At 45.4% G+C, this 20,851-nt stretch overlaps 1 protein-coding gene across 1 annotated transcript in view; it reads right to left on the bottom strand.

Annotated features, from left to right (window-relative positions):
• Window positions 1-1,112: 1,112 nt before the first annotated feature.
• PDHX (pyruvate dehydrogenase complex component X) overlaps window positions 1,113-20,851 on the bottom strand; it is a 141,330-nt gene continuing 121,591 nt past the window's right edge. The window contains exons 10-11 of the mRNA XM_040328088.1: window positions 13,694-13,758; window positions 1,113-1,556 (exon numbers count right to left, since the gene is read on the bottom strand). Of these exons, the coding sequence (XP_040184022.1) occupies window positions 1,292-1,556; window positions 13,694-13,758 (330 nt within the window). The 3' untranslated portion in view covers window positions 1,113-1,291. The remainder of the gene's footprint in view (window positions 1,557-13,693; window positions 13,759-20,851) is intronic.

A 20,851-nucleotide genomic window follows, 5' to 3' on the forward strand; every position in this document is an offset into this window, starting at 1 on the left:
CCATATGGTTGGGATCCATCCACAAGCCTGGACCAGTAGCTGGCTCAGCCTCTCGGTACGCCTCCGAGAGCCTGAGCCAGCTGTCATGCCAAAGCCCAGCACTCCAGTGAGTGCTGGGGGGGGGGGAGAGCAAAGAGCTGGTGACTGACAAGTCACCAGCTCTCTGCAGGCTGAGAACTGAGAGCTGAGTGATCAGTCTTGTTTGATCGCTTAGTTCTCAGTCTTAGAGGCCGCGGAGAGCAACTGCTGGGATCGGTGCTGCAGCCATCTAGATGGGTATGGCTTTTTATATATTTTTTTTATACAAAGCCATAGGTCTTTTAGAGTATATTCAAAAAAGTTTTTACATTTTTGCTAGAGTAGTGAGCAGTAAGAACCCCAGTCAGTTTTTCATTGCTCATATGTAACATTATATAGAAATATAAATATACATATAAAGGCCATAGGAATCCTATAAGTTTGAAAAGTTGGCACAACATGATGTCACTGGTCTCTAATAAATGGATAAGCTGCAGTGTCAAGGATGACACTGCTTTATAATGCAGTGGTTTTTCAAACTGCAGCCCTTTGCTTGCCTTTATCAGGCACTTGGGACCCCATTTCTCCACTGACACCATCGATTGGGGCATTATTCTTTTCACCAATACCATTTTCTACTCCCATGAGCCACAATCTGATCCACCTAATTTCTAAAGAGCAGTAAACTGACCCCTTGTTTAGAAAGTTTGGCAACCCCTGCTTTAATAAATGGATAGGCTGCACCATCAGTGATGTCACTGGTCTCTAATAAATGGATAGGCTGCAACAGTGATGTCACTGGTCTCTAATGAATGGATAGGCTGCACTATCAGGGATGTCACTGGTCTCTAATGAATTAATAGGCTGCACTAACAGTGATGTCACTGGTCTCTAATGAAAAGGTAGGATGCACCGTCACTGATGTCACAGGTTTCTAGTGAATGAGAAAGATGCTCTTGCAGTGATGTCACCAATATATACAAAATGGATAGGTTAATATAGCTGACCTCTAATTAAATATATATATTGATCAGGCCAATTGAACAGCCATTTTCTGTTTTATATAACACATAAAAAAAAGCCACACTGAGCCGTTTCCAATAAGTTAGTTTGCTTTATTAATCCAATGTTTGTTCTCTTGTAGTAATTGCTACACGTTGTAGTTCTGTAACATATTCCATGAGGAGAGATATACATTCATTCATTGATGTTGTAAAGCGCTGCGTAAACTGTTGGCGCTATATAAATCCTGTATAATAATAATAATAATAATTCACACTAGGGCACATCTGATTGGGTTCTCCAAGTTGGCTCGAAACTGATCCAGGAACATAGATGCCAGTTCATCGTCCACCAGACGACCGTCACTGGACAGCGTAACGCTCATCAACACTTTCCGGCAGATTTGGGGCTCCCCTCCCTCATCTTCTGCCATGGCCAGCTCAGTCCGGGAGCGTCCAACCGCCAGGATGCAGGACTGTGGAGGGTTTATTACCGCGCTGAATCCAGTGATCCCAAACATGCCAAGATTGGAGATACTGCAGGACGCATAAGAATAAAAAGAGAAATACACATTTAATTCTGCATTTAACTCTAGATTGTAAGCTCTAACGAGCAGGGCCCTCTGATCCCTCCTGTATTGTGACTGTACTGTCTTCCCTGATGTAAAGCGCTGCACAAACTGTTGGCGCTATATAAATCCTGTATAATAATAATAATTTAACACAAACATCTGAGCGTCATGCATCAGTATTTAAAAAAAAAAAAAATTAAAATACCAATTTTTGGGTGAACTGATACATTAAGGGATTTCTGGTTTATACTTTGTTGCTTTTGAAATGACATAAGAGCAGCAAATACTACTTTAATGTAAATTAACGGAATGTATGCAAAGTAAATGCAGTGACCAGATACATTGCATGCCTGGAAATCATTACTTTCATCAACAGCCACAGATGCCAGCTGGCTCTACTCAGCAGCCACTTACCAGCAGAGTTTAAAGCATCTAAAGCTATAAAATCAGTTCCTCTTTGACCTATTATAGATCTGTAAGGGATCACAGGCCTTCAACTTGCAATAAAATGGAAAAATAGCCACTGCTCTCTATTCCGCTCGAGTTTCCAGTCTACCTCTGTGCTAGAAAAATGTAAACAAAGGGAATATGTTTTTTGGGTTCAATTACGGCAGGCAACTCTAAGACCAGATGTACCATAGTTAAAAAACGGAACATCACCCAAGAGTGGAAGGTATGCTGCTCCACCTCCGCCCTTCCTCTTCTACTACTTTTGAAAACACTTTTTGGGGGGGTACCTAGTTGACAGGTACCCCTTCTTAATTCTACTCAGATTGCCTAGGCCAGTGATGGCGAACCTTGGCACCCTAGATGTTTTGGAACTACATTTCCCATGATGCTCAATTGCACTGCAGAGTGCATGAGCATCATGGGAAATGTAGTTCCAAAACACCTGGGGTGCCATCACTGGCCTAGGCAATCTAAAACAGAAGTTCAACACACCCCCTTCCCTCTATGTCTGCAGCCATCTGAGACATGTCAAAGGGCCCACAAGGCTGTGGGACCATCCACAAGGTGCAGTGGGGCTTTGCACATGCGCAGTGTGAAGCCACAAGAAGTCACAGCCGGCTTCCCTTAGTAAACATGCTAGCGACAGGGTTCGAAGACCAGCGAAGAATTGGCCCGTGTGATTACGACGCTGGATCCCTCGAGAGGCAAGTGTCCTTTTGTCTAAAATCAGCAGCTACAGTGTTTGTAGCTGCTGACTTTTCATTTTTTTGGAGGGGAAGTTCCTCTTTAAAGCAGGGGTTCACCCTAAAATATCTATATACTGTTATATCCAGCATACTGCTGACATCAACAGTATACTGGATTGTTTTGTTTTTTTCGGGCTGTACTTACGTTTGTTCGTTGTTTTCACCCGACTTCCGGGTTCTCGCTCCCCCGGGGAGTAGGCGTTCCTAAGAAGACGCATAGATGATTGACGTGCGGGTAAAGCGCGTCAACGCCTTCCGAAAATATCCGAGGGGGACTCGGCACTTACGGCGCCTGAGCAGTCAGCTCTACACGGCAGGCGCCGTATAGCGCGGTAAAGAGCCGAGTCCCCGTCGGATATTTTCGGAAGGCGATGACGCGCTTTACCCGCGCGTCAATCGTCTCCTGGGAGGATCAACACTCACTCCCAGGAGACATTGCGCAGAGCTCCCCGTCGGGGAAAAGGAGCGACACGCCCACTCCCCGCAAGGAAGAAGACCCGGAAGTGCGGCTGAAGACAGGTAAGTGTACACATTGAAAAAAAAATGACAACGCTACAAGCCTTTATTAAGGCTGCAGATAGGTTAGCAAAAAAGTAAAATTTTGTAGGTGAACCTCCGCTTTAAAGAGGATGCTGTGCAAATATATGTGGGTGTCGAAGGTAGCACTGGACAGATTTAGGATTATATTTTAGATTGATTTGTGGCGAGCCAAATTTGTGGATCTCCTATGGCAGTATTTAGTGGGACTTTGTTAGGGTCCTGGACTGCTTGGAGGTTCCTGGGGTGGTGTTGGTTTTCCAGATGAATAAGGCTTTTGTGGGGATCAGGAGCACAACAAGTAAAAGACATACAAACGCATGGTTTGATTGCAGACTTTATTGGCAAGTAGTAAAATATTACATCCAATGTCTTTTGATGGATTCCCCCCCTCACCTTCTTCAGGGGGCAAGCTTGGTTTCTATTATGAATCGGCTACAAAGGCTATGAATGTATTTTTCAGTAGCACATGGAGCTCATTGCCCTGAAGAGATTATCCATCCCAAATCACCTTTCCAGATAGCTTACTCAGTCACAACTCACATGAAAGAAGATCTGGCGATGTTTATTCGTCGTATGATCCGTAGAATGCAAGTTACAACAGGTAAAAGAACGATTCTTACATGCAGGTATAGAGAAAAGACACAGGTCAGATGAATTACAGCATTAAAAATGACTGATACAGCAAAGAGGGGGAGGAGACTGAGCAGCATGCAAACTAAGGAATGCCACAAGAGTCAAACTAGATAGGGATTAAAGAGACAGTACATAATAAAAATAATATCATGTAACATGACACTCCCCGCCTGAAATCTTTAGATTTCAAAGTCTATTACATATATAAAGATAAGTCCAACTTGAACCTGTAGGGGAAGAAACGTTAAAGGTAAAACTGGTGTGTAAACCATAGATACGAGATACCCGCAAACACAAGAAGGTATGCAGTAAATGAACAATGAAACATGACGTCCAAAAAACAGATGGCTTGAGTTCTGCAGTCTATCGTTTATAATCGTGGGACTTCAACAGTAGCACAGTCAATAGTGATAGTGATATTCTCCCCGCCATAGCAGGTATAGCCGGTACTCCTGCCTAAGTCACTCACTTGGGAGAAGAAGCACCAATTCCGTGATTGGTCGTGAGAAAGTCCGAGCAGAACCTCCTTTAACCACTTAAGGACCACCCACTGTATATATACGTCCTCTTTTTAAACATGGATATCTCAGTAACGGCAGCAGCTGCTGCCACAACTGAGATATCCATGTTTTCAGTGGGCAGTCCGGTAAACGATAACGGCGGTCTCCGCGGCGGATTCGCCGCGAGATCGCCGTTATCGGTGGCGGGAGAGGGGCCCCCCCCCCTCCCGCCGCTTTTCCGCGCCCTCCGCCGCTTACCGGAGCCGTCGGTAGCGGCGGAGGAGATCCGATGCTGCCGCCTTGTGTGTGAGGACTTGAGTGAGGGCAAGATGGCCCCCACCCGTCCTCATAGCTCTGCTGGGCGGAAGTGACGTCAAAACGTCAGTCCCGCCCAGCCTCTTAAAGAGACAATTTTTTTTCTGTCATTTTTTTAAATGACAAATTTTCCTTTTTTTTTTTTTTTTTTTGCATTTAAGCCTAAATATGAGATCTGAGGTCTTTTTGACCCCAGATCTCATATTTAAGAGGACCTGTCATGCTTTTTTCTATTACAAGGGATGTTTACATTCCTTGTAATAGGAATAAAAGTGATCATTTTTTTTTTTTTTTATATTTTAGTGTAAAAAATAATAAAATCAATAAAATTAAATGAGAAAACAAAAAAAAATTTTTTTTAAAGCGCCCCGTCCTGACGAGCTCGCGCGCAGAAGCGAACGCATACGCAAGTAGCGCCCGCATATGAAAACGGTGTTCAAATCATACAAGTGAGGTATCGCCGCGATCGTTAGAGCGAGAGCAATAATTATAGCCCTAGAGCTACTCTGTAGCTCAAAAAATGCAACTTATAGAATTTTTTAAACGTCGCCTATCTAGATTTTTAAGGGTAAAAGTTTGACGCCATGCCACGAGCGGGCGCAATTTTAAAGCGTGACATGTTGGGTATCATTTTACTCGGCGTAACATTATCTTTCACAATATATAAAAAAATTGGGCCAAATTTATTGTTGTCTTATTTTTTTAATTCAAAAAAGTGAATTTTTTCCAAAAAAAGTGCGCTTGTAAGACTGCTGCGCAAATACGGTGTGACAAAAAGTATTGCAATGACCGCCATTTTATTCTCTAGGGTGTTAGAAAAAAAAAAATATATAATGTTTGGGGGTTTTAAGTAATTTTCTAGCAGAAAAAAATGTTTTAGTCTTGCAAACACCAAATCTGAAAAACACCTGTGGTCTTTAAGTGGTTAAAAACAGTGGGCAATGTGTATCAAATAAGCAACAGCCCTAACAGCTGATGACCAGGTTGAGAAACGTTCAAAACGATGCGACTTTAGTTTTTGTTCTGAACTCGCAGAGGTACACAGTGTGGTGTACATAGACCTGATTTCTTTATCATCGTCAGGATGTACCAGTTCATAGGTAGTGTCCGTGGAAATTGAGTAGGAGTTTTCAGAAAGAAATCTTGGAGGCGACAGCCACAAGCAGTCGAGGAGAGCTACTGGAGATATAGCTCTTGTCCCACAATCGGCAGGATTAAGGTCAGTGGGAATATGGTGCCATTGCTTTGGCAAGGAGAACCTTCTGATACGTTCTACTCTATTGCTGACGTACACGTAAAATTGTTTAGTTTGGTTGTAAATGTAACCAAGCACTATCTTGCTGTCTGTGTAAAATATGAAGGAATCAATGTTAATGTCCATTTCACTCTTTATGACTTCAGCTATTTCCACTGCTAGCACAGCTGCACAAAGTTCAAGTCTGGGTATGGTATGTGCGGGTTTTGGTGTTAGCTTTGTCTTGCCTAGAACAAAGTTGCAGTGTATGTCTCCATTAACTCCTGAGGTCTTCAAATAGGCCACTGCAGCTATAGCTTCAACTGATGCATCTGAGAAAATATGGATTTCCCTCTGGACAGCGGCTGAGATGGAGACTGGGGCATAGCAACGTGGAATTTGGAGCTGTTCTAATGTCTTCAGAGAACCTCTCCATTTCTCCCATCTTTGTTGTTTCTCAATAGGTAACGGAGTGTTCCAATCTATGTTATCAGTAGTAAGCTGTCTTAATAACATCTTACCTTGGATGGTGACTGGGGCTATAAATCCCAGTGGGTCGTAGATGCTGTTCACTACGGACAAGACTCCTCTCTTGGTGAAGGGTTTGTCACAGGTTGACACCTGGAAGGTGAATGTGTCTGCCTTGATGTTCCACAGCAGACCTAGACTTCTCTGTATAGGGGGTGTGTCTGACCCAAGGTCAAGGTCTTTCACACTGGCAGCATAGTCCTCAGGGTGAAATGCATTAATTAGCTCTTGGCTGTTAGATATAATTTTGTGAAGTCTCAAGTTTGCTACAGCTAGCATCTCCTTTGTTCTGGTAAGAAGATTAATTGCTTCTTTAGCAGTAGGAAAGGATTTGAGCCCGTCGTCTACGTAAAAGTTCCTTTCAACAAATTGACGAGCATCGGATCCATACTCAGCTTCTCCAAGCTGAGCTGTCTTTTTTAGTCCATAGATTGCTACAGCTGGGGAAGGGCTGTTCCCAAAGACATGCACCCTCATTCGGTAATCAATTACCTCTTTGTTGATGTCGTTGTCCTTGTGCCATAGAAACCTGAGGTAATTCCTGTCATCTTCCTTGACGATGAAGCAGTGGAACATTTGTTGAATGTCGGCCATCACCGCTACAGGTTCTTGACGAAAGCGAATTAGGACTCCAATGAGGTTGTTGTTCAAGTTGGGCCCTGTGAGGAGCATGTCGTTAAGTGAGAAGCCTTCATGTTGGGCACTGGAGTCAAAGACAACTCTGATTTGGTCTGGCTTTCGTGGGTGATACACACCGAAGGAAGGGAGGTACCAGCATTCTTCTCCTTCTTTCAATGGGGGTGCGGGTTCGGCATGACCCCTGTCAAAGATATTCTGTATGAAGTCCACAAAATGTCTTTCCATCTCTGGCTTCCTGCTTAAGGTACGCTTTAAGGAGGAGAATCTTTTGACTGCTTGATGTAGATTGTTTGGTAGCTTCTCTCTCGGGAGGCGAAAGGGTAGGGGTGCTACCCAGCTATTGGAATCTTCCTGAAAGAACTCATTGTCCATTACTTTAAGGAATTCTTTGTCTTCTGCCGAAGGAGCCAACTTGTCGTCTTCACTGCTTACATTGAAAACTGTAGAACCAAAGCTGTCATAGTAGGTGTGGGAAAGGTTTGTGTTGCAATGTTGCAACTTGCAGCTAGTTACCTTCTCCTTTACCCAGTAGTGATGTGGGCATGGCTCAAAGTGAGTATTACGACCATTTGGCAATACATTTGTCTTGAATGAAGAAATGTTAGTAGGCCTTTTCATTTTGCCTATACAGACGTTGCCTATGATGACCCAGCCTAAGTCCAGGTACTGGGCGAATGGGGCCTCTGGAGGTCCGCTGACCTGCCTGTGTACCTTGTGGATCCTTAGAATATCTCTTCCCAGCAGAAGAAGGATTTTAGCATCTTTGTCAAGTGGTGGGATTTCACTGGCTATTGACCTTAGATGAGGGTGGTAGAAGGCAACTTCTGGTGTAGGTATTTCTTCTTTGTTGGCTGGTATCTGGTTACACTCTACAAGTGTAGGTAAGGGTAATTGTAGGTTATTTTCTAGGGAGGACACAATAAATCCATGAGCCCTTCTTCCAAAAACCTCTGTAGTTCCACTACAAGTGCCTAAGGTGTAAGGGTGAACCTCTCCTTTTGTGCAAAATAGATCGAACAGTTCGGATCGTGCAAGCGATCGATTGCTTTGATCGTCTAAGATAGCATACACCCTTAAAGTCTTTTCTGGCTGATCCTTGTGATGAATATTCACTAGGCATATTTTAGCGCAAGATTTGTCACAGTGGTCTTCCCCACAGACTTCAGTGCACGAAGAAAATACCATGGTGGAATTAGGTACGTGATCTGTACTCTTCCCGCTGTGGTTCTGCCCAGGAGGAAGGTCTGCATGTTGTGAAGGATTGGACTCAAGGGGATGGAGTGCTTGCACATGGTCCTCGGAACCGCACTCTATGCACTTGATAGGAGTTTTACATTCCTTGGCAAAGTGATCGGTGGAAGCACAGCATCTATAACATACCCCAAAAGTCTTTAGGAGTTCCTTTCGTTCGTGTAGGGGCTTCTTTCTGAAACCGATACATTTTTTGAGGGGATGAGGCTTCTTGTGGATGGGACATAATCGGTTTGGGTTTTCGATCTTGCCGCTCTTGTTTGGGGCGGGAGTGGGAATAATGTCTGTCTTCCTAACAGACACGGGACCTCTGCGGTTCCTGTAGCTAGTATGTAGGTTGTCACCTTTAGGTGAGGGAGTATTGAACTCGCTGAATGCAAAACTAGGATCGTTCTTGGTGTCAGCAATGTTCCTGACGAAATTGCAGAAGTAGGAGAACGGGGGAAAGGAAACCTTGTTTTCCCGTTTGTATGATGACCCAACTTGGATCCACTTTTCTTGTAGGCCATGCGGAAGCTTGCAAACGATAGGGTTAACTCCTCGAGCAGTGTCCAGGTAACTGAGGCCAGGTAGCTTAGGGTCAGATTTGGCAAGCTGGACTTCGAGAAGAAGGTCGCTGAGTCTCTGGAACTCTATATTGTCCTTACCAGATATCCTTGGGAAATTTTCCAATCGTTTGAGCAATGCATTCTCTATGGCTTCAGGACTACCGTAAGTCTGTTCTAGACGCTCCCATGCTGCGGTGAGACCTGCAGTTGGATTGTCGATGTAAACTGACCTGAGGCTCTTGACACGTTCTGTAGACTGTGGGCCAAGCAACCCGATCAGCAGATCCAGCTCACGATCGGCAGTAAAACCGATACCGCCTAATGTATTTTTGAAAGCGGCTTTCCAGCTTCTATAATTTTCAGGATGGTCGTCGTAGTTTACTAGGCCTGACTTGGCGAGCTCATGTCGAAGTAAGTACTTTACTACCTCTGTTGTATCGGTTGCCTCTGACTTTACATAGGAGGTTGCTGGTTGATTGTTGTGGATTGCATTGTTTATGGTATCGTTGCAAAGAGACGTGGGAAGATATGGTGCAGCAAGGGCATTCAGCTGAATTGTTGGGTGAAGGTCTGGAACAGTACTGTTAGCAGGAGGCTGGCGACTTGCTTGCGGATTTGTGTGCCGTTTTGTGACATATGCGGGATCAGCATGACAGTCGGGAGCTGCACTGGGGTGGGTTTGCATGTAGGAAGTGGCTGGAACAGCTTTTACCTGATGATGTGGTGAAGTCCTTGCGTTGCCGTGAAACGTGGAGGTAATTGAGTGTTCACTGCTGTGGTTTAGAACATAGTTCTTAGTGCGTTCAAAAGGATCTTCTACATCTGCCTCGACGCTGACCCTTTCGCTAGCGTTTTCATCTGCACCGATAGCTTGTTCCAAAACCTTTAGTTTTGCTGCAGCTGCCTCGTAGTTGCTCTGTTCCTTTAAAGCTTCAATTGCTGCCCTTTGACGTGCCGTTTGAGCTTCCATTACTGCCTTTTGATGCGCTGCCTCGGCTTCCATTACTGCCTTTTGATGCGCTGCCTCGGTTTCCATTACTGCAACCTCGGCCTCCATGTCTGCTCTCTTTTTTGCATATGCGGCCCGTACTTTGATAGCCTCTGCTTCGGCGCGGGCATTTATTAGCTGTTCACTAAGCGTTGAGTGCCTTGAACTTCGGGATCTAGAGGAACCTTTAGAACGTCTGGTGGATACAGATTTGTGAGATACAGTGTCCCGTGGCAGCATTAATTTTGCTTCTGCCTTTGCTTTAGTTCGCTGGATAAAGCTTTCTCTTTCCTCATTAAGAAGCTGGGCATTGTTAAGTTGCTCTAAGGACTCCTCAGTGTTGATGCTTTGCAGAATAGTTTTATATTTCTTGCTTGTAGTCTGGTAGAGTTCATATGAAGCAGAGAGATGCTTTATGGCGCCCTCTAGTTGCAGTACCTCGTGGCTGGGACATGAAATCACATCAATGTGGGTGAGGATTTTATCCCAAATCTGCTTCAAACTGGTTGCTAGTTCAGTTCTCATGGATTCATAGTTCTCTATAACCTTCCAAGTGGGTTTCACAGAGCGTTTGGTCAATGCAGTGGACTCTGGGTCCTCATCCTGGCTTTCTCTGTGTGGTGCATGCTGTGGTGTTTCATCACACACTGAGCCCTTTCCACTCATGATGGCCTGCAGTACACAGGCTTGACTGTAGCAGTGAAGAGTGTCTGTATACTGTGAGGAGCTGTAAAAAGCTGTGCTGGGGTTGTATGCAGAATTCTCATGCAATACACACAGTTACACTTCACTATGATCTGTCCTGTGATGCAGTTATCTCTGTGCAGGCTGCTGGATACGTTCTTTTACTATTCTGAATCGGCTACAAAGGCTATGAATGTATTTTTCAGTAGCACATGGAGCTCATTGCCCTGAAGAGATTATCCATCCCAAATCACCTTTCCAGATAGCTTACTCAGTCACAACTCACATGAAAGAAGATCTGGCGATGTTTATTCGTCGTATGATCCGTAGAATGCAAGTTACAACAGGTAAAAGAACGATTCTTACATGCAGGTATAGAGAAAAGACACAGGTCAGATGAATTACAGCATTAAAAATGACTGATACAGCAAAGAGGGGGAGGAGACTGAGCAGCATGCAAACTAAGGAATGCCACAAGAGTCAAACTAGATAGGGATTAAAGAGACAGTACATAATAAAAATAATATCATGTAACATGACAGTTTCAGTTGCACAAAATGTCAGCGATTCTTAAATGGAGATTATATGCAGCGTCAGTGCAACTGAGAACAAATTTCGGGCTAGATTCAAGTAGCCCGCCGTAAGTTTGTGCGGGCGTAGCGTATGTTTTTTACGCTACGCCGCCGCAACTTACACGGGCAAGTGCAGTATTCACAAAGCACTTGCTCCACAAGTTGCGGCGGCGTAGCGTAAATGGGGCCGGCGTAAGCGCGCCTAATTCAAATGAGTATGAGGGGGGCGTGTTTTATGTAAATGGACGGTGACCCAATGTGATTGACGTTTTTCCCCGAACGGCGCATGCGCCTTCCGTGGAATTTCCCAGTGTGCATTGCTCCAAAGTACGCCGCAAGGACGTCATTGGTTTCGACGTGAATGTAAATTACGTCCAGCCCCATTCGAACGACTTACGCAAACGACGTAAAAAATAAAAAATTTGACGCGGGAACGACGTCCATACTTAACATTGCGTACGCCTCATAATAGCAGGATCAACCTTACGCCGAAAAAGCCTAACGTAAACAACGTAAAAAAATAGCGCCGGACGTACGTAAATTTGTGAATCGGCAGATCTAGGTCATTTGCATATTCTACGTTGAAAACTACGGAAGCGCCACCTAGCGGCCAGCGTAAATATGCACCCTAAGATACGACGGTGTAAGAGACTTACGCCAGTCGGATCTTTGGCTAATGTCGGCGTATCTTGCTTTCTGAATACAGAAAGAAGATACGCCGGCGCAGCTTTGAATTTACGCGGCGTATCTATAGATACGCCGGAGTAAATCAATGCTGAATCCGGCCCTTCATGTTTTGCTGCTGTCATAATGCATGGTTTGTGTAAAACTAGAGCTGTGTGTGATCCCCTGAGGAAGGGGAAGCCAAATCCTCAGAAACGCGTAGGATGCATTATTTTGCCATTTGCCAAAACATACTAGAACCAAACCCAGCTTTTTTATGACATTTACGTGAGGTGCTCCGCTCCAAACTCACGCAGAAGAAGTTTAAATATATGCTAAAGCAAGAACAAAACTTTTTAAGAGCCCAAAATAAATTGGTTTACTATTATGTAACTTTACGTTGAAGTAACTTTCAAATATTTTGGACTATTAATTTTTAGAACTATGACATTTACTAAAAAGCAGGAGATTTTACTGACACACAAAATAGCGGAACTGAAGACAAACAAAATGGCTACTTTGGTGATGTCTCCTTTAATGATGGGCTGGGCTCCTCCTGGCAGGACCGATCCTAGGCAGGGTGCACAGGGTGCTTTGCACCCAGGCGCCTGCAGAGGTGGGGGCGCCAAAGTGGCAGAGTTCTCCCCTCCCTCCTCCTCTCCTTGTTTGTGTCCATCCATAACTAGTGTTCTGAGCATAGGTGTGTGTCCAGAACTGATGTGTCTCTGACCATCTCCTAACACTATGTCTGTAGTCCCTGACCATCTCCTGTATTATGTCTGCAATCTCTGACCATCTCCTATACCAAGTCTGCAGTCTCTGACTGTCCCCTGTACTAAGTCTGCAGTCTCTGACCGTCCACTGTACTAAGTCTGCGGTCTCTGACCGTCTCCTGTACTATGTCTGCAGTCTCTGACCGTCTCCTGTACTAAGTCTGTGGTCTCTGACCATCTCCTGTATCATGTCTGCAGTCTCTGACCATCTCCTGTATCATGTCTGCAGTCTCTGACCATCTCCTGTATCATGTCTGCAGTCTCTGACTGTCCCCTGTACTAAGTCTGCAGTCTCTGACCGTCCCCTGTACTAAGTCTGCGGTCTCTGACCGTCCCCTGTACTAAGTCTGCAGTCTCTGACTGTCCCCTGTACTAAGTCAGCAGTCTCTGACCGTCCCCTGTACCAAGTCTGCAGTCTCTGACCGTCCCCTGTACTAAGTCTGCGGTCTCTGACCGTCTCCTGTACCAAGTCTGCAGTCTCTGACTGTCCCCTGTACTAAGTCTGCAGTCTCTGACCGTCCCCTGTACTAAGTCTGCGGTCTCTGACCGTCTCCTGTACTATGTCTGTGGTCTCTGACCATCTCCTGTATCATGTCTGCAGTCTCTGACCATCTCCTGTATCATGTCTGCAGTCTCTGACCATCTCTTGTATCATGTCTGCAGTCTCTGACCATCTCCTGTATCATGTCTGCAGTCTCTGACCATCTCCTGTATCATGTCTGTAGTCTGTCTGGGGGTCTTTCTAACAGAAGTCCTCTCTGTGTCCATCAGAGAGGCCCCCCTCCAGGTCCCAATAAAGTACTCTGCTTCTCTTCCTGTATTTTGTTTATTGTTAAGAGATCATGTAAGGATCCCAGGGTAATGAAGACTTTGTAGGGGAGCATCTCTGTGGTTGAGTCATTGCCATAGAAACATGTGTAAAGGGGAGGAGTTAGTAAAAATGACCACGCCCATGTGGGGGCGCCAGAAATATTTCTGCACCCAGGCGCCTGTGACCCTAGGATCACTTCACGTGGGTCTGAGATGTGATGTTCATACCTGAATGAGCCTCCTTGATACTCTTCTGGTAACAACTTTCCACTTCTTGCTTTTAGTGCCAAAACCTGTGAAACAAGAACAAAGAATTCAGTTTGTTTTGGATTCATATTTATGGCCCAAAAGTTCATCAAATTCATCATGTGCAAAAATATTTATCAGAGTCTAACTGTATAGCGGAGTACAACCGACACGACTGCCAAAAAGGTGGTCAAGGAGAATCATTGCATAAGCATTAAAAAGGCGAGCAGCATGAGGTTCTTGTTTCTGTAAGCCATAATGGGGTGAGTATGAGATTCTGTTACCCCAGGGAGATCTTCTACAGAGATGTGCCACAGTACAGTCCTACAGGCAGCTTAGAAATTATTTTGGCCCAACCTACAACTTGAAACCATTTATGTACCCTAGACAACCTCCTGGGAAAAAGGTTTTGCTATATATTATTTTATATATACAGTACAGACTTCTCATTCAAAGTTTTTTTTTTTCATGACTATGAAAATTGTAGATTCACACTGAAGGCATCAAAACTAAATATAAAAATAAATAAAATAGATTTCATATTCTAGGTTCTTCAAAGTAGCCACCTTTTGCTTTGATTACTGCTTGGCACACTCTTGGCATTCTCTTGATGAGCTTCAAGAGGTAGTCCACCTGGCGCAGCACCCCATCACTCTCCTTCTTGGTCAAATAGCCCTTAGACAGCCTGGAGGTGTGTTTGGGGTCATTGTCCTATTGAAAAATAAATGATGGTCCAACTAAACGCAAACCGGATGGAATAGCATGCCGCTGCAAGATGCTGTGGTAGCCATGCTGGTTCAGTATGCCTTCAATTTTGATTAAATCCCCAACAGTGTCACCAGCAAAGCACCCCCACACCATCACACCTCCTCCTCCATGCTTCACGGTGGGAACCAGGCATGTAGAGTCCATCCGTTCACCTTTTCTGCGTCGCACAAAGACACGGGGGTTGGAACCAAAGATCTCAAGTTTGGACTCATCAGACCAAAGCACAGATTTCCACTGGTCTAATGTCCATCCCTTGTGTTCTTTAGCCCAAACAAGTCTCTTCTGCTTGTTGCCTTTCTTTAGCAGTGGTTTCCTAGCAGATATTCTACCATGAAGGCCTGATTCTCACAGTCTCCTCTTACCAGTTCTAGAGATGTGTCTGCTGCAAAAGGTGGCTACTTTGAAGAACCTAGAATATGAAATATATTTTCAGTTGTTTCACACTTTGTTGTTATGTATAATTCCACATGTGTTCATAATAGTTTTGATGCCTTCAGTGTGAATCTACAATTTTCATAGTCATGAAAATAAAGAAAACTCTTTGAATGAGAAGGTGTGTCCAAACTTTTGGTCTGTACTGTATATATATACACACACACACACACACACACACACCGTGAAAAAGTGTTCACACCCCTTAAAATTTTCCAAATTTTTATTGGGGGGGGGGGGGATTCACTTCCTCCTTCCGCCCAGGGGCCGCTAAGGTGATACGTCATATCGCCTTTTGGCGGCCCCTCCCTGTAGGTTGATGGCCTGGGACACGTGACAGGTCCCAGGCGATCGCCTGTGCAACCAGATATCGCAAGGGCACTCGCGCAGTGAGTGCCCAGCTGTGAAGCCGAAAGCTGTCACGGCCGGGTGCCCACAGTAACAATGAGGACGCCGGCCTGAGAGGGGGGAGGGGGGGGGAGAGGAGCGGAGCTCCGGCTGGCGCGACGCTGGACCGTGGAGCTGGTAAGTGCATGTTTATTACAAGCCAGCAGCTACACAATTTTGTAGCTGCTGACTTTTAATAAACATTAAAAATTCCTGGAACTCCCCTTTAAATAATATAGGCTGATATAAGACAATAAGCACTAAAGTAATAGACTAAACTCAGGCTTATAATGCAATTACAGTCCTAATAGGGCAGCCTTGTGACATCTGTGTCTCTGCTTATAGACTGGACTTTGACATCGCTGCGTTTTCCTCATGTAGGCAGCTGCTGATGCTCGTCACAGACTGGGCTCTGTGCACTGGGACCAAGTCAAGCTGCTACATCTGTTAAACATGGTGCGGCAACTGCTGTTCACAACGGAGCGTGAAGTTCATGCCATTGACAGTTCTCCAGCCGCCTGAGGTCCACACCCTTCAGTAGCATCAGAAGTGCTGCTTCTACACAGGGGGATCAGGTACAGAACGGCATTTTTAAAAAAGGGAACTACAGAACGTTGTGTCATTTTCAATAATCTTGCAATGATGTAAAGTTAGAGATCATTTAAAATTAGGATCTGCTGAAATCACTGAAAATGATCAACTTTCCTTGTACTTGGAAAGCCAACAGTAATCAGCACAGGGCCCACCTTTATCTACAAAGTGTGTTATGATCATTGGGGTAGATTCAGGTACATTTGCGCTTTTTTTGCGGAGGCGCAGGGCAACGTTTTTGCCCTGCGCCCCCGCAAATTTACTGCGCTGCCCTTGATTCACGGAGCAGTAGCACCGTAAATTGCGTGGGCGTGCCGGCAAAATGCCCGGCGTAAGCGCGCGCAATTTAAATGATCCCGTAGGGGGCGGGAATCATTTAAATTAGGCGCGTTCCCGCGCCGATCGTAGAGCGCATGCTCCGTCGGGAAACTTTCCCGACGTGCATTGCGGCAAATGACGTCACAAGGACGTCATTTGCTTCAAAGTGAACGTGAATGGCGTCCAGCGCCATTCACGAATCACTTACGCAAACTACGTAAATTTGAAATTTCGCAACGCGGGAACGACGGGTATACGTAACATTGGCTGCCCCTGCTAAAAGCAGGGGCAGCCTTACGCGAAAGACGCCGTACGGAAACAACGTAAACTGCGTACGCAGGGCTTGCGTAACGTTGTGAATCGGCGTTAGTATGCAATTTGCATACTATACGCTGAGCACAACGGGAACGCCACCTAGCGGCCATCGCAAGAATGCAGCCTAAGATATGCGGGCATAAGAGCCTTATGCCGCGCATATCTTAGGCTGCAGTCGGCGTAACGAGGTTCCTGAATCAGGAGCATTCGTTACGCCGGGGCAAGTAAGCAATTGCGCTGTGTAACTATGGTTACACAGGCGCAATTGCTTCTTGAATCCAGGCCATTGTCTTCAATGTGCAGCACAGCTTCATACTGAACATAAAAAGGCTCAGCATTTTTCTACACCGAGTCAGACTTGCTTGGGTATGCCAAGCGTGGGACGCATGACCACACATGGGTTTTGAAAGCAAACCTAGCAATGTTCCTTTATTTTAGCTTTACCAAAACCTTATAATATGAGGTCAACCCTAAACACTAAAGTTTGTATGCAATCAGACAGGCCCTGGAGCTACATAGTTGAAGGTAAATCTAAAGGAAATTTAACATGAAAATTGTATAAATGTATGGCCAGATCTACACAAGTACCGTATATACTCGAGTATAAGCTGAGTTTTCTAGCAAATTTTTGTGCTGAAAATGCCCCCCGCGCCTGATCTCCCGGACTTTGAGGACCTGGTAACGGCCAGCTCCACTCTTCCCCTACAAGTGTGCAAAGTTTGTTGTCTGGGGGACCTACGGCCGGGGAGCACCAATTTTTCAAAGCTGGGCACCCCATAGACTCCCATGTTAAATGTTAATAAATACGGGGGAGTGGGCGTTCCTATTCAGAGGTTAGATGATTGACGTCTGGTGAAAAACTTCCCCTGGCGCATAAGGCGCATCACCAGTTTTCCTTAAGTAGCCGACCTGCGAGTCGGCTCTATATGGCTCTTGCGCCCGCCGTGTAGAGCTGACTGCGCAGGCGCCATATAGAGCCGACTCGAGTTCGGAAAACTCGTGACGCGCCTTATGCGCCAGGGGAAGTTTTTCACCAGACATCAATCATCTAACCTCTGATTAGGAACGCCCACTCCCGCGGGAGCCTGAAGCCGGGGGGAAAATAACAATAAAACGGTATGTACGGCTATGCTGGATATAATGGTATATAGATGTTTTTTAGGGTGAACCTCCGCTTTAAAAAAAACAACAAGGGCAGAAGATTTAATAGATGAATGAGAAAGATGAAAAAAATTACTGAAGTTCCGCTTTATGGTAAAAAGAACCACTTTACATTTCTGGCAGGATCAACAGGCATCTCTTTACATTAATTGAATAGATATAACAAAACAATGACAACTGTATATTTTTACAGAACAAAAGTAAGCACAGAAGAAGAAGTTCGCTGTTTGGATAAGCACACAGTTTAAGGGATATAAATAAAAGCAGCGGAAAGGTAAGAGCAGCAGCTTGTCCTGTGTGAACCTGTGGGGTGTGGACGGATGTCATGGAGAAATACAAAAAGCACCAAGTGCTGTCTGAACATGTCATTGCACGGCGAGGGCGAAGCATCACGGAGAACGCCCATCACCACAGAGAGGGAGAAAGGGAGAGAGATTGCACCCTTTGAAAATGGCCGAGGACCCAGTCATGAGACAGACACTCATCCTCCTGTAGGCCGGGTGTGGCCGTCAGTTAAAGAGTCTATTTGGAGTTACACAAGCCTCTTATTGCCTTGAATGAATGAATGAATGAAAAACTTATATAGCGCGGCACATGCGAACTGAATCGCCTCTGGGCGCTTGTTGTTAGTGTCTCATGCCTTTCAGAAAAGCAGGGTTTTGATCTGCCTTCTGAAAGACAGGTGGTTTTGCTCCAACCGAATGCTGGTTGGTAAAGCATTCCAAAGCCTGGGGCCCTGGAAAGCAAACCTTCTTTCTCCTTTGGACTTGTATTTGGTTATAGGAACCTTGACCAGATTTTGGTCGGTGGAACGCAGAATGCGGCTGCAATTGTGCGGTTTGATCTTGTCGCATAGATATCTAGGAGCCTTCCCATGGATGCACTTATGTGTCAGGCAGAGTGCTTTGAATGCAATTCTGTCTTTCACTGGCAGCCAGTGAAGGGATCTCAGTGAAGGTGAGATTGATTCCCAAGATTTTTTCCCAGTCACCAGTCTAGCGGCCGTATTCTGTACGACTTGGAGACGAGCGATTTGGTACTTGGGTAGCCCGAGGTAAAGGGCATTTGCATAGTCCAGTCTGGAATTCACGATAGATCCCACCACGACTGCTACGTCTTCTTTGGGAATAAATGGAATCAGTCTGCGTAGTAGGCGCATCAAATGGTGCGCCCCGCTGACTACTGACCCTATTTGTGCGTCCATTGTCATGAAGGTGTCAAACGTGACTCCCAGACTTTTGACTTTGGAGCTAGGGGCGATGATTTGTCCCAGAATGGGAGATGGTGTCCAGTTTGTTGTCGGTGATTTCTTCCGACTGGCATCGAAGATAAAGAGTTCTGTTTTAGCACTATTGAGTTTGAGATAACTCTTAGTCATCCAGTTTTCTATTGAAGAGAGACAATTCTCTAAACTTAGATGATGATCCTTTTTGTGGCAGATGCGAAAATACAACTGCGTGTCGTCTGCATAAGAGTGATAAAGTAGTTCATGGCTACTGATAATATCAAAGAGAGGACGAAGATAGATATTAAACAGCACTGGTGATAAGGGGGATCCTTGGGGGACCCCACATGACACCGTGCGTTTTTCTGACGTGAAGGATCCCAGTTTCACTGTTTGTGATCGGTTTCCTAGAAAAGAGGAGAACCATGGTAAGGCATCTTCTGAGACTCCGGCGACTTCTGTTAGTCGTCTCAGTAGCAATCCATGGTCTACTGTGTCAAAAGCAGCGCTTAGGTCCAGCAGAACCAGGAGAGATGATTCTCCTTCGTCTGCGGCCTCGAGCGCATCGTCCCATATTTTCAGTAAGGCCGTTTCTGTCCCGTGTCCGGGGCGGAACCCGGATTGAAATGGATCGAGTAGGTTGTGGGTGTCCAGATGCTGTTGCAGCTGATTTACCACCACTTTCTCCATTATCTTGGACAGAGCATTTAGACTTGTTATGGGACGGCGGTGAGTTGGGTCCATAGGATCCAAATAAGGTTTTTTCAATATCGGCAGGATTGTGCCCTCTTTCAGCGGGGAAGGCACTATGCCTTCCTTAAATGACTGATTTATAAGCTGCGTGATCGGAGGCGCCAGGATGTCGGCACATTCCTTCAGTAGCTTGGTGGGAATGATGTCATTCGGTGCTGTGCTGTCGCGCAGCAGACCAATGAGTTTTTTTGTTGTATCGATGGAGATGGGTTCCAAAGTGAACTTAGTTGATTGTAGAGGCGTTCGGTCGTTGTTTTGATTGAAGACGGGGCTGAGTGGAGTATTGTTTTGCCGAATACTTACCCGAATTTTCTCAATTTTGTCGATGAAGAAATCCGATAGTTCATTGCAGAACTCTTGGGTGTCTGAAGTGGGGACTTCTAGACATCCAGGATTCATGGTCTGGGTGACCATCCTGAAGAGTTCGCGAGGGCGATTCAGTGCGCTGTTAATCACCCTGGAGAAGTGAAGTTTTTTGGCTTTGAAAATTTCCTTGTGATAGCGCGTAGTTACTGCTTTGTAGATGTTGAGGTGGTCTTCTGACGGGCTTCTTTTCCAGGAGGCTTCCGCCCTTCTGCGCTCTTGCTTCAATATCGACAGTTGGTTATTGAACCAGCTGGACTTATTTTCCCGGCTGCGAAGTTTGCGCTTTGGTGCTGCTAAGTCGGCTGACTGTAGCAGAGCTGCATTCATGGCATCCAAAGTATCTGAGGCTGCTAGCTGAGGAGGAATAGCCCCAATTCGGTTTCCCAGGGTGGATCTGAAGAGTTCCGAGTGGAGCTTCCTCTGAGATCTAGCCCAGTGTATTGTCACCGGCTTGGGTACTTTCCTGACTAATGGAGTTCTGGGGATTATGAAGCTGATTGCATGGTGGTCTGTCCATGGCAAAGGTTCATTTCCCACAATATTAATTTTCAGATTTTGTCTGAAAATTAGGTCGAGTGTGTGACCTGAAGCATGCGTTGGTCCGCGTATAAGTTGTTGAAGTCCCAATCCTTCCAGGTGGTTGATGCAGGCATCCGCGATGGGATCCTGTGAGGAGTTAGCCCACAAATTGAAATCCCCGAGCAGCAAAAGATGATTACCGCTAAGGGTGTAGGTGGAAATGAACTCCGTTAATGCTGAAATCAGCTGCGATTTGGGCCCAGGGGGCCTATAGCAGAGGAGAATATGAACGGTCTCCTGAGAAT

Source organism: Rana temporaria, chromosome 11 (genome assembly GCF_905171775.1).
Source record: "Rana temporaria chromosome 11, aRanTem1.1, whole genome shotgun sequence".
NCBI classification, from domain to species: Eukaryota; Metazoa; Chordata; class Amphibia; order Anura; family Ranidae; genus Rana; species Rana temporaria.